Source organism: Epinephelus fuscoguttatus, linkage group LG17, assembly GCF_011397635.1.
Source record: "Epinephelus fuscoguttatus linkage group LG17, E.fuscoguttatus.final_Chr_v1".
Classification (NCBI taxonomy): domain Eukaryota; kingdom Metazoa; phylum Chordata; class Actinopteri; order Perciformes; family Serranidae; genus Epinephelus; species Epinephelus fuscoguttatus.
In genome coordinates this window covers 37001714-37016435 of record NC_064768.1, presented here as the reverse complement: position 1 = coordinate 37016435, position 14722 = coordinate 37001714, and the positions used below count along the sequence as shown (strand labels likewise).

The 14722-nt window shown below is 42.6% G+C and overlaps 1 protein-coding gene across 1 annotated transcript in view; it reads right to left on the bottom strand.

The window, feature by feature from the left end:
- The window catches only part of fam135b (family with sequence similarity 135 member B), a 675785-nt gene that overhangs the window by 602142 nt on the left and 58921 nt on the right, over positions 1-14722 (bottom strand). The window contains exons 14-20 of the mRNA XM_049602004.1: positions 10164-10330; positions 7942-8033; positions 7727-7824; positions 6625-6776; positions 6307-6417; positions 5610-5723; positions 831-2827 (exon numbers count right to left, since the gene is read on the bottom strand). Coding sequence (XP_049457961.1) covers positions 2622-2827; positions 5610-5723; positions 6307-6417; positions 6625-6776; positions 7727-7824; positions 7942-8033; positions 10164-10330 — 940 coding nt within the window. The 3' untranslated portion in view covers positions 831-2621. The remainder of the gene's footprint in view (positions 1-830; positions 2828-5609; positions 5724-6306; positions 6418-6624; positions 6777-7726; positions 7825-7941; positions 8034-10163; positions 10331-14722) is intronic.

Sequence of the window (14722 nt, the reverse complement as noted above, 5' to 3'; positions counted from 1 at the left end):
ATGTGAAATTTGGCACAGTGGTAGAGGGTCATGGGAGGTACACTCACAAGTCAGTCTTTAGACGCTTTGCTTAACTAAAGACTGACGACTTTCTCCCTGATTTTGTGTTTAGATGGGCGGATACAATTTCAGAGTTTAAAAAAACTCCCTACGTTGCAGAACCAATAGTAAATCTGCAGGGCGGTCCTTTGGTGGCTCGCTGAACTCTTGTGCTCGTAAACATAGTCCGACTAGAAACACGTGTAGCGGTACAAAATGGCTCAAGTCACTGTAAGTCCTTAATTTCCACAATCTTGTGGACTGAGCACACGTTTGATAAAACAGAGTTAAATCTCTCGGCATCCATTTTCAAGCTCTCTGTGTGTTTGTGTCCTTGCGGACGAGAAAAGGGGGAGCGCACATTTCCGGGAGGGCGTGTCCTTTTCAAAAATGCAAGAGGCGTTGCTTTGTTGCCGGCCGTTTTCTCCGGTGTGTTAAACACACTTTAGAAAGGAGTGTCCCCAGACTATCAGAAGGCGGAGATCTCTGATTGTCTGGTGGCGAGACTACATGGGAGGAAGTGAATGAAGCAATATTACATCAGTTGGCCAAAGGGGGGCGCTATAGCAACCGATTGAAATTGCAAACTTTGAATGGGCATATCTCATGCCCCGTATGTCGTAGAGACATGAAACTTTGCACAGAGATGCCTCTCCTCCACCATTTTGAATTTTTTGAAAAACACTTCAAATGGATCTCTTCCTAGGAAGTTTGAGCGATCTGCATGAAACTGGGTGAACATAATCTAGGGAGCAATATCTAAAGTTCCCTCTTGGCAAAAGTTGGACAACTTCCTAAAACTGAGCTTCTATAAGGCAATGAATATTGCGGAGGGCGTGGCTCATCACATAAAGGTGTATAACATCTCAAGGGTTTCACCCATCACCACGCAACTTTGTAGGAATATGACCACACATAATCTGAGGGGACCCCTCCATTATTGACCCCATCAAACAAAATGGGGGCGCTAGAGAGCTCATTTCTTATCTAGGCCTAACCGCCATATGGATTTTTACTAAACTTGGTAGATATGTAGAACAGGACGCCTCAAGGTGACTGGAGAAATTTAACTCTAATTGTCAACTGGGTGGCGCTATAACAACAGAAACATGCTTCAAAATGGCTAAAATGTGACCGATCACTGTGGCTCCCCCTGTGGACCAATGTTATTGTTGTTGTTGTTCTAATTTTTGGTATGACTAAGTCATGGTATGGTATTCTGCACATAATCATGGAAACTGCCATTCTGTCAGTATGTCATTCTGTCAGTCAGTCACTCTGTCTGTCCCACGTTTGACAAATGATATCATTCTACCACTACTGGCAATGGTACTACTGTACTTTCAATAAAGCAATCGTACTATGAAATTCACAAGCACTCTGTCTGAATACATTGCTCTTCTTAATGGGTTCAGCTGACTATTTAATCTGCAATTTGCTATGACCTGTATCCCAAACACACACCATGTGAAACTGTGCGTGGGCAACTGTGCACTCAATGGGTATGGACTAGTCTTTTTCATGCAGCTTTAGGACAAACTGCAACTTTCTTGACTTGCAAAATTATCTTTGAAATCGACAAAAAACATGTAATTCATAGCACAATTCAAACAGGATCGAAAAGTTATTTGTCTCCCGCCATTAACTACTGTAAAGATTTATCCAGAAATAAGGTCCCGTTGTGGTCCACTGGAAGGGGAACAACTGCGTCTCTATGAGAGATGCTCGGTGTTCTAATAGTTTCAATAGTGGTGTCTTTTTTAGACTTTCCAAAACCAAAAACACACAAGAACAAAAGATTACCTTCAGCTGCAAATGTTGGCATGTCCTGCTAACTAGCTGTCTACCTCCAGCAGTATTCTGAATTCAGTGTACTGACTTACAGGGCTTCATTAGGGTTACACTTCCACCTTCGTGGTTTACTTTCATTTGATAGATTTGATGACAAGGACACACAAAAGATCACATTTAGATGGGTTACTTACACTGTGGATACATACGCAGATAAAAAATAAATAACTTTAAACAATATATTCATTTTTGTATAAAGGAACATTTATGTTTTGTACAACAAAATACTTCATGTACAATCAAGGGGATAAATGCTGCCCATCTGTTGCCTCGGCTCGAAGGATAGATTCAAACTATCATCGGTCCAACCCTTATAGAAGAATTCAATCAACCACTCATACCGAAGGCTTTAAACCAACTCTAAAGGGAAAGTAGTTAAATGCTTTCGACCACGATTAGCATCTGTTAGTGTTCTGGCTGACTCTGGTTATTAATAAGGCCATAAAACATCTACAATCAATCCTGTGATGGATGTCAGATGTTTTGTTTTGCATGGCTACACGTCAAACTCAGACGTCTGAGTTAGCATTTTTCAACAGTCACAATACACTGATCTTTTTTACAGCTGCTTACAGTCCTAACAAGTGGGATATACAGGCCTTGCCTCTTGGATACCAGGGATTATATACATTAAATTTACTTTACAAAATGAAGGTAAGGACCTTATCGTCCAAATCAGCTCCATCAGCCTCCGACAGGTTCTGTCCTGTAAGCCTGCAGCACTAGCACCTTTACTTGAAGTAGTTGAGCCCTGCCACCAGGAAGAACTTCTCCAGGAAGAGCTCAGAGTCCAAGACAGCGATGTGGGCGGCGCGGCCGATCAGGGTGTTGGCTGTGTTGGGCAGAGCGTGGAACACGTTCTGGCGGATCAGCCGGCACTCTTTAGCCTCCACAAGTGGCTGCAGCAGGTTGTTGATCATCTCAGTGTACACGGGCCCTTCAGTGTGAAAATGAGGAACATGTTGGTGAGTCATTCTTGTAGTTTCTGCAGTCTGATGCATAACCCACACAAAACCACAACTTGTGTTTTGTGTGCTTCATTTCAGGAGGCGTATTAAAGAAACAAGATGTAAGCGTGTTAATTAATAAGCTCTAGAGAGACTAGTAGGTAGATTTTGCTGCCTTCAGACAGAGCCAGATGAGCTGTTTCCTCCTGCCTCCAGTCTTTAAACTAAGCTACGCTAACCAGCTGCTGGCTGTGTCTTACAAGCCTTGGAAAATAACAGCTCTTTTTTTTCAGAAGATCAAAAATAATGTTGGTGTATCAACTAATACTCCAGTTACAAAGTCGCATGTAGGTGTAGGATCACGTTAATCATGTTAAGTTACACCTAAAGCTAGCCTATGTAACTTTTGTTGAGCAACAGCCACTTGTGTCAAATACTAGATAATGGTATATGCTATACAAAGTGTCTGGCACAAGATGAAAAGAGCCACACTACTGAAAGACTCCTGAGTCAGTGAACAGACTTCTGTCGGACTGTCACTAACAAAGCAATATATATCTGAAGCTTGCTAATATTAGCTCACCTAGCCAGGGACTATCCACTGTTCCAACGGTCCATAACTTGGAAGCCTCAGTAGTCTGAAAAATATCCCATTGGACCGAAGCCCATTAGTATGACAGCCTGTTATCCCGAAAACAAACGCCCACTGTTCCAAAGGGCCTTTTCTCTGACTACACTCTCTCAAACAGAAGCACATGGTTGTCTATGATGTAGAATGACGTTGTCTGAGCTTTCACTATGGCAAGAGTATGACCCATCCTGCCCTGCTTCTGATTGGTTAGTGGTTTGGTTTGGTTTGGTTGAGTTGGTTAGGTTTAGGCATGAGGAGTGAGGCTAGTTGAGTCAGGTGGGTCGTGCCTCAATAGTAGGAAGGTCTGATGACGTTATTCTGCATAATAAACAGCTATTTGAATTTGTTTAGGAAAATGTGTGGCGTGTTTTCAAAGAAACAGCCCTTTGGAGCAATGGGTGCTTGTTCTTTAGGATAACTTGCTGTTGTACAAAACAGCTCTCAGTCCAGTGGGTCTCGTAAGTGCTATATCGTGGGCAACTGGACTTGCTTGCGTTTCTAGAAGACATTTTGCCTGGGAACCCTTGCAGAGTCGTAGGGGTGACGTGAGCTCTTAGTTTCCGAGTCGTTGAGGTCACAATGTGAGTTGTTGACCCATCTGGCCACCATGTGAGTCGTTAGGGTCAGGTGGGACCAGGGATGAATGGGTGTGAAGTCGTAGACTGCATTGTAGGTGGGGGATAAGTAGTGTCGTAAGCCACGACACTACTTATCCATTTAGAACTGAAGAAGCTTCTTGGATGAGGGGCGAAACGTCTTCAAGAAATGCAAGCAAGTCCAGTTGCCTACAATATTAGCACTTACAGTTACATGACCTGGATGACTGAGAATCTTCACCGACAGTCCAATGGGACATTTCCAAACTATTGAGGCTTCAGAATAATAGGCCATCAGGACAATGGCATGGCACCTATTAGCCACCATAAGATATTGGTCACACCAGACCAAAAAGGCCTGCAGCAACAAGACCAATGAGCATACAGAACTGAGCATAGTTACCTTTTATTGCTTATGAATCTAACTACAATTCGTAAGAGGACGGGTGTGTTATTGTTCTTTCAAAAGTTATACAGTATCACTTCAGATAATAGTTTCACAAAGTGGTGTTGACAGGTTCAATGCTATATGATCTGTAGTCAATATTCACATACGTGTTAGGTTAAAAGAAGTGGGGTTGTGTAGCCCAGTCCCCTAGACATTACGTTTACTTACAGCTGATTTGAAACAGCAACTATGATTTTGAGGGAAATGTAATGCAAAGAAAATGATGTTTGCACAGGAATGTGGTCTGGACGCAAATTTCAGAATTTGGTGTCACACCAGACTTTGTATAGCTACCATCCAACCCGACTACCTCTCTGAGATTCCAGCATGGTAGATAAATTCAGTTTTTCACTTCTGAACTTAATCCAGACAGTGATTAGTTGTCACTGCAGCGAAATAGTCAAACAAACATAATCTTTAAGAGACAGAGTTGGATTGTGGACTAGAAGATTGTAGCCTGACATCGTCAAACTAAATCGCAAATATGAGTTAGTCTGTTGGTTCGTCATTTTCACTTTCCAATGAGCTGTATCGATGGCTGTAGACCAAAATGCCTTTGGATGCAATTGGACAGACCTACAACCAATTGGAGCAACGAAACATCATGTAGCGCATGTAGACTACAGTGTGCAGAGACGAGCTGTGACGGTGTGTCATCAAGATGTCTGTGAGCAAGTGTTATCATCTCTGCCACCAGACTTTGAAAACAGTATTTCAACAGAAAGCTCTGATTCAGCTGCAGCCATCTTGGTTGTTTTCAAAACTGCCTCAACGACACTCCTCTTTACTAAGGCAGATTTATGCTTGCCGGAGTGTCCCTGGCACAAAGATGCACGTGCCAAAAATGACATAAGTTGTGCAAGTTGTCAGTCATCATCTGTAACACACTCTGCGTTAGATTAATTGATCGGTCTGGCACATCTGAGTTCTGCTGGAAATCTGTGTGAACAGGAGGGGGACCAGTCGCATCTGCCAGAGCAATTACAACATGAGCTTTGTAAATTCGTCTGGCTCCCTCTGGCTAAGAATATTGAGAGGTATTGCAAATATTGAAAGAGAAGAGAATCCAATAGAGCATGAATACGTGCACTTCTGACCTGTGGTCCTGTCTTTAAGAGCGGTTTTGCACATCTCTATTCTGGCCGAGTGGAAAGGAACATAACGGTCCTGTGGAGACGCCACCAACACCACATTCTTGAAGAACTGGAGCCCTAAATGGACAGAAAACAAACAAGTAAATGAGGCTGCAGAGTGAGTGTGTGTGTGTGTGTGTGTGTGTGTGTGTGTGTGTGTGTGTGTGTGTGTGTGTGAGAGAGGTGGAGAGAGAGGAAGACACAGGAAAGGAGTGAATTGGTTGTAAAACGCAAAGTACAATCACAAAGTACAATGACAGGCTTGATACGATAAAACTGTGTTTTTTCTCAAGTCTCCTGTCACTGTGCTTTTAAGAGAGTGCGCTGGTGGGTTTCCAATGACAGGGTTTGGATCATTTTGTCAGCCTGCCACAGCTCTGAAGGGGTAAAATAGTGTTTTCAGGCTTATCTTCTTCAAGCCTGTGTGACAAACGACTGCTTTGTTCCACTCAAACAGTGGGGAGGCCTCTCACGGGCCTCTCGCAGCTCGCTGGCAGGGGTTTGAGTGTTAGCGAGCTGACACGTACAGAAATTTGACAAAAAGGACAAGATGACAACATTTCCATGAATATTTGAATAGGCTGTCTTTCAAGTAATATTCTGTAAAGTGAAGCAGTCAATATAGTGTCTCTGTTTCAAATTCATCCGCTTTAAACGCTACCTGGTTTCTGACTCAGGAGATAGAGGAATGTTTTCCGTGGATCAACGTGATCTCTGAAGGTGAGTTGCAGCAAGGATCCCGATTTCTTCAGCTTCTGCATTAACCACAGACCTGAGCAACACACACACACATACACAGTCAGGACCCCTGCTTTTTCGACACCCTGCACAGAAGCAGAAGCAGCAGTAGTACGGGTGATATTCTTAGATAAAAGATGCTGCTGAGGAGCGCAAAACATTGAAATGCAGCGCTGCACGGTGTTGTAAATACAGCACATCTGCAGTGTGCAGTTTCCCCACAGCTGCACGGTGGCCTCACCTGTGCTGACCAATGTGCTGTTGTTATACAGCGTTCCCAAGTGTGGGCCTGACAGCGAGAGGAAAGTGTGCAGTTTGGGCAAATAGCAGCGGAAGCGAGGCCTCGTCAGCACAGAGCGGATGATGATGTTCCCCAGAGAGTGGCCGATGAAGCTGTTGGCCGAAGACAAACAACTTTCAGAGAGATAAACTTGCAACTTGAGTGGGTGGCTGGAAAAACAGTGCCTCCAACACCGCTGACCTACGACACTGTGCAGTATCTTATTATAGACTCCTCTGTGCGGAGGAACTCGTTCCAGCTGGGGCTATTTGGAGATTTGAGCTACAACATCGGCAATTACAGAAAATCCATTAGCTTGTTAGATGTTTAAACATTCTCAAAGGCAATGACAACTTAATGATGCTAACATAGAGGACATACCATACAAATTAATAGTCTTCCCAGCAGTGGGAAATATTAGATTCATGAAGCTATATGTCTGTCACTTAGTTTAATTACCGCACTGTTACAGCTTTACCCAAAATCCCTCATCGCCATGTCTGCTCCTTCTCATCTGTTTCCTACCAACTAAATATAGAAGTAATGTGGAAAGAACCAGATGCTGTTGTGGCAGTCCATTGCTTTTGCCTTTGATACTTGCTCTCTGGAGAATACGCCACAATAAAGAAAGTTGGCAAACTTGGGTGGGAACTCGTACAAAAAAAATAAAAAATAAACTGGCACATCGAGGGCAATTAAGCAGGAAGATGAATTGCTTAATTTGACGGGAACTAGGCAACACACTGCTGCATAAAGGAGTACAGTCTATCAAGTGAAAGTCAGAAACTTATTGGCACTGTATGATAAGAGCTTTTCATCCATTTTGTGCCGCTTATCCATTCTGGGTTGGTACGGTCGATATATTATCATGAAACAGTGATTCTCAGGAGTTTAGGTATTCATGCTGAGACCAAGTAGCAATGTGCAGTCTCTGCTGCCATCTACTGTACAAAGGGAATGCTGCTTGAGCTGATGATTGCCCCTGCTCTGACTTCAATGATCAATCAAAAGCAGAGTTGTCAGTAATGTGCATGTTGCGCGGCATTAAAGTTGAGCGACTGACCTTATCCTGCCTATGGTGAGGTTGTATAGCTGGATATGCTGAATGATCTCATCCAGGAGCCTGTCTGTCATGGTGTCGAAATCTGCAAACGTGTCAGTCTGCAGGGAAACGGCAGAGAAAAGCACAATCGTCAGCGCTCTGCAGAATGCCTTAAAGCACTTTCTGCAAATGTGATTGTACGTGTTATCAATTTGCTCCTCGTCGCAGTCGTCTACCTGGTTCCTTTCGGACATGAGGAAGTCGAGCCTGGACCCTGGCAGTCCTAACTCGATGAAAGTCTTTACCAGCCGAAGGTCTGCGCTGTTTCCTGGAGGCGAAGGGGAGAAGTATAAACACACTTTCGGTCCCATTAATCATTTAAGAGACGCCTGGAATTAGTATTCACAGAATACATAGTGTAAAGTGATATTTTGAGGTTGTAGGACATACTCTCAGAGACTGCATTACATGTACCATGCTAATAGGACACTAAAGTCTAAAACTGTACAGCATGCTGCAGAAGTGTGAGTTTAAAAGCTTTTATGTTCTAGCAGTGGTGCCTCAAGATATTATACATAGGGGTGGCCTGATGAGGACCCTGCAAATGTGCAAACTTCACAATTACATAGAGAGTTAAGGAATTGTATGCTAATATACTTTGGCTTCTTTAATAGTAATAATCTGATGTGCACAGACTAATAACAGCACAGTTCACATTTTGAGTTCCACAACAATCCTGTTTTAATGTGCTATTTATCTACATGTGTAAGGCCAGAGGTTCCCAAATGATCCAGCATTATTTCAAGGTCCTCACAGTTTAATATGTTAAACATTATTCTTGTATTTGGCCATGTCCTGAGCTAGTTTGCTGTCTTTTATTAACATTTATTAAGTTATTAACTGTTATTCACTCACTCTACAGCAGGAAACAGTACTTCAAAATAAAAGCTCTAAGCCACAAGTTCACTGTGCTTGAAAAATAAATTGTGTTTTTTACAAACTTGACACCTTCACAAGTCACGTATGGTCAGAATGGACCCATGGCCAACTCTGAATAGGCTGAGACCAAGTTTGTCCCTTTTCTTACAAATACAAATATACAGCTTTAATTTGAAGGAGTATACCAGCCATGTTTCCATCAGCCTGTTTAGATGCGCATCTAGAAGTACTGCATCAGAAAATTTTGATGGAAACGCCAAAATTCGAATTAAAATCCCCTGATACGGACAAACTAAAATACATTCGCTTTAGCCAGGTTTTGGTTGATTGGAAAAAATGTTGATTCACACAACAGGGGATGGAAACAGTTATGTTCGAATTAAGTCTGACGTAGCACACCTCTCTCCATGGTGATATCCACACTCTAATGCATTTACAAGCTGGTTGCCAGCCGCCAGAAAACGCAGAAGAAGAAGACTGCGAGGCTTGTTTTGTTTCCGGTTCTGCGGAAAACTCGCGCGACTTCGTAGTTTTCACCAAAGTCCGTACATTTAATGGAAACACACAGGATTGGTATTTCTTTTAATGCGCATTTACCAATGATTTGAATCACTTTTGGATGGAAACATAGCTAGTGACTATGAGGAACAAATTTTACTGGGAACAAGCCTTCTCAAGTTTAGGGGAGACTGGTGGGTACCCATAGAACCCATTTTAGATGTCTTGAAGTGAGAGTTCGAAAGACCCCTTTCCAACAAGCCAATGGATGCCTCAAGCTGCCTTCACACCACCACACGTTAACTCGCCACCTCCAGTCACTTCCATTAGGGAAAGAAAAGCGTTTTTCAACATGCAAGTAGGGGTATAAAGTGCTTGCTGCCCATGTGCAAGCACATATATTTTTCTCTGCTGCCTTAAGTTCACCATGTTGAACTTCTGGCAGTTGCCACCAGGCTGTGGCTGATCAAATAGTGGGCATCATAGGAGCAGAAAGAAGACGAGAGAGGAGCTGATAATGTCGGTGTCTGACTACCCGCAGTGATGGCGCTAGATACTGATGAAGACAACCAGGAAAAACTGGGCCTGTGATAACATTTCAACTAAACTTCACATGGTAAATTGTCCAAATTCATAGAAATCTTTGCTTGCACTTCTGCCAGTGATCACAGAGGTAGCTACCTGTCATCGCTGCTGTGGACCATAGCGGCAGCAGCTGCCTTCAAAAAAGCTGGGAAAGCCCTTGCAAGTTGGTGGTTGTCAGGAAGGTTACTGCACAGCTGTGTGAAAGCAGCTTTAGGTTGTCTAGATTCCCAGGACACCACTACTTTTGCACTAGATTAAAAAATAAGTGTGCTCCAGCCTCTTAAAGACTGTAATGTCAGCCTCCAATCATTTTTGTCATGGGGGGCTGGTGGGTGGGCCAGTAGGGGGGCCATGACTCCTCCTTGGAGGTGCCACTGCCTCCTTGCGGCGGAATTCGACCGCTGTGAACCAGAACCTTCGGCTCTCTCACACTCACCATCAAGCCCGTGTACACACACCACAAGGTGTATGCCGTCATCAAACTCCTCGTCGTCCTCCTCAGGGGGGAAGTAGGGCAGATCTGATGCCAGGAGAGGAAGGTCACTGTACAAGCTGGCCTGAAAGCTCAACTCTTTGAGCAGCTCCTCTTTGGCTTTGTAGAAACTGGAGAAAAGGGACGTGACATTTGGAAAAAAACAAAGCGATTATATTCTGTATGTTAGCAATAAATTGAAAAAGACCTTTTCCAGTAATGTGCAAAGACAAGCAAATTATGTACAATCTTAGTTACACACATAAAATGCTGATCTGAGAGGAAAGTTTGTATAACACAGAGAGAACATCTCTTAGAGGTGAATCTCTCCTACTGTTTCTCCCTTTGGTCCAGAATATCATGGAAAACCTGCCTTGCATTTTTGTATTTGATTAATTTCACTTCACATTGCCCACTTCCGAGCAAACCGAGGCTTATAAACAAAAGTCCCGCAGACTCTCAAGTAGCTCCTCGAAGTTTTATTGCCCTGTCGTCCCGCCAGGTTACAGACTTCAGCTGTGAAGGAGTCAAAACAAATCCGATTCCAGCTCCTGTACTTTGAGCTAATCATGATGGATTTGTCTGCACTCTTTGATGTGATTTAACACACTCAGGAGGCATTTCACCTCGTCTTGACTTCCTCGCTTCATATTTGGCCTCACTTCATTTTGTTATGCTAGGCTTTCCAAGCATGAGTAACTGCCAGCTACTGCACCAGATGTCAACAGCCGTCTCCACATAGCCATAAAACCTTCTGTCCTGGCCTTGTTTCCTGTAGTTAGTGTGGATTATAATCTCACTCCTACAAAGTTTTCCATGGAAGACGGCCTGCTTTTTTTGTACCTACTGACAGGCATTATTCTCAGCTGGCTGAACACACATTTAATTATTACTGTTACATTTGAACATGCTTGACTGCAGCCTTGATGTCCATCTGAAATTAGAAAGCCACAAATTTTTGCTGTCAAAAATCAGTCAAAAAAAAGAAAGATTTTAGTGTTAATGTTTGTGTCAAAGAAGGAAAAGTCTGAGGTAGCCTCCAAGCCTTTGAGTGGAAGGCCTCTGTAGGTGTTTGATTGAAAGCTGAGTGGACAAGGTCCCTACTGACACAACACAAATGTCTCTTGACGGGATTGTTGCCTGGTTACCACAGTGATGTTACGGCATTAAAAAAGGGGGCTGAAGCTTGATAACTGTAAATTTGAGGTACTTGAATCCTGATGTCGACTTTTACTCCACAATGTGGTTAGCTATGGCAGAGTGGCACTGTCTATACAGGGCTATTTCAAAACACTCTCAGGGCCCCAGGCAAGAGGCACCTTGGAGGCCCCTCCCACCCCCCCGTCTCTAGGGTGACCAGGTCCCAATAAACCAAATGTGGGACAAGGAGTAGGTTCGTGAGGGACAATGTGGGACACCTGCCCCAGCGCGAAGTTTAGTCATCAGAGACTTGTCACGGTACCAAAATTGGGACCCACGGTACGATACCAATGAAAATATCATGGTTCTGAGTAGTATCACGATACCACAGCAAAAATGAGGCAGATGTGCCTTTTGTCATTTATAAAAAGAAAAATCACTTTTCTATAATACATCACTGATATTTCAATGGAATAAATTACTTAGCGACTTATTCATACTTCAAAAACAGCATCAATAAGTGATTAACATAGGGGGGATTAAATAAATAAATGAAATAAAAATGAAATAAAAATCAACCAGCCACCCTCCTCCCCTGATAAGTAAAGAACAGTCCCTAAAGTGTGGTGAGGTTTGTGGACCGTTACCTGCCACAAAGAGAGAAATGTGAACGGCTCATTTCTCCTCTGACACATCACATACCTGTGTGCCGCCACGGCTCAGCTGTTCAGGTACTACTGGGCAGTCATGAAATCAACAAAGAGGAAATTATTGGACCTGGAGCCGGACTTCTCCGTTGTTGGTGAGCCCTTATCTTGCGCCGTATTTGACAGGAATACAGCATCTGTGACCCCCGTTCAACCCACAACCGGCAGGATTCGCCTTTCATTTCTGCTGCTGGTTGAAATCTGTACTCACACAGCGTGCTCCTGAATGATTTGTTTTGCTTGCACAAAACTATTTTTAGTCGCAAATGCAGTAAAATGCTCGCACCGTAGAGCTCTGTGGAAAACAAATCACTGTAGCATATATAAACAAATCTAACCTACAAGTAAAAAGAAATAAATAACAACTTTCACTGCTCAAAGATACTCAGTAGCTCAGCTAATACCTGACATGTCACTGGAAAACAAACCACTGCAGCAGCATATTGAGTGCCAGGTGGCCAGCGTGCGCCGTTATTGGACGGCGCATGGACACTCACCCTCTTGTGATTGGACTTTGAACTTATCCCACAGTAGTGGTACCTGAGGTACCGTAGTACTACAGTACTCCAACAATGCTAGCGCAGGTGGCAACCAATCATGCGGAACATGGTCTCAATTTGCGTGATGTGTGAAGAGAGACAGAAATGCTGTGCAGTCCCGCACAGTGCGGGACGTCTGGTCACCGTACTTAGCCACTCGCAGGCAGCAGCTAGTAGGGGGCCCCATTAGGGGGGATTCCAACGTGTTGTCGTTGTTGCAGTGTCTATAGGGGTTCCATCATATTGTCATTGATATGGACCAATATCAGCCATCTCTGGGGGCCCCCTTCCAGCTCCGGGCCCTAGGCAATTGCCTAGTTTGCCTGTCTGGTTGCGACGGCCCTGTGTCTATATTTACACTGGTTGACTTCACAGGAAGTGGAGCCGTGGGAGCGGATATATTTATGTTGTATAACTCCTTAAGGCATTTAATTTTGGCTGATATTTATGAGTAACTTTACCAGCTCTTTTAATCAGTTTATGTTTTTAATTTAACCTTTATTTAACCAGGAAGATCCCACTGAGATTAACAACCTCTTTTTCAAGGGAATTTAACATGTGACAACATGTTAACTACAGTTTAGAGAACTATGACTGCTGGTGGTTGTTAATTTTAGTTTAATATGCAAAATTGTAATTCTATATGTTATTGTTGTTTGGACGATTCAGCTAAGCTACTTAATATATGCTTATGTCGGCTGTCACTTGTAGTGTTGGGGTCATTACATAAAAAGAGTTATGTATTACACATTGCTTGTTACTTTTAAAAAGAGTAATGCATTACTTTACCTAATTATTCCCTGTAGAAGTATTTAGTTTCACTATTTTAGTCACAGTACTTATGACATTACTTTTGCATTAATCCACAATATTTCTTGAGACAAACTGTCATGTAATTGCAAGTTCACAATAATTTAACATTGTTAACTTGAATCATAGCTGTGCTGATATTCAGTACAACAGCACTCCCTCTTGTGTGATATTGCTTAAATATGAAAGCGGTTGGCCTTCATAACACTGCTTCAAAAAATATGAATTGCCTGAAAATTACATATCAATAGGCCTATATAAGATAATATAAGAGACTGGTCTTCCTGACACCATTCGATGATGACAGACAAAAAATCAAAATAAAACCAACCGGCCAAACACACTTAAACAAACTCACTGGAGTCGCTCGTTCACCAAATCCTAAAGCAGCAGTTATACCTCCGAACAAGAAGATCCCCAAATCCTTTTTCAGACGACCTGTTTCTCCAGAGTCAGGCTGTGTCGTGTGTTGTGTCAGGCACTGTTGTCAGTATGTTAAATTCATTTTCTATCCACCCATTATTTAAAGCGAGTGACGACATAGTTGTTCAATTAGCAACTGTAATATGATTACTGAATTTAGAGCAGTGACTTGTTACATTACTGCATAACTGACAAATATAATGTAAATACAGTAACGCATTACTTTGTAATGTATTGCACCTAACACTGGTCCCTTGTTGCCAAAGCAACACGAAACATTCCTGTATCAAGCTACGTTGTTAACGAAGTTGCACTATTAACTGTAGCTTATTAAGCTAGTAACTAAATCGGTTGAAACTGGCCAACGATGATAGTCTCAAGTAATTTAAGCCCTTTGCTAGCTTCACCCTGGCAAATATTTTATTGCTAGCTTGTTCAGCAAGCTACGGTGCAACAAAAGACGTTCTTGTACTTGGAAGATAAGACGGAAACATTAGTTAGGAAGTAGGGATGAACGATAATATCAGCACATCATTGGCATCTGCCATTATTAGCTTTAAAACGAACTGACCAACATGCTTTTTTTTATTTTGCACAATGAATGAATATGACATACATTGTAAAGTATTGTATTCTATGTCTCCATCTGCTGGTGGGCCATCATCATAAGAGTATGCATGTATAATATGATGTTAATTCCACTACAGAGGAGCTCGATATCGGTGTTGGTTATCGGTCAAATGAGTTGTTACATAATGACGTGTCAGATATCGGCAAAAAAATCTAATATCGTGCATCCGAAGGAAGCTGATGTTGGTTATAGTTCAGAGTCTATGGCTCTTTTTGTTTCATGTAGCAGTCTGTCTGGCTGTTAGTCTGTCTACATAGAAGAAAAAAAAGCAAT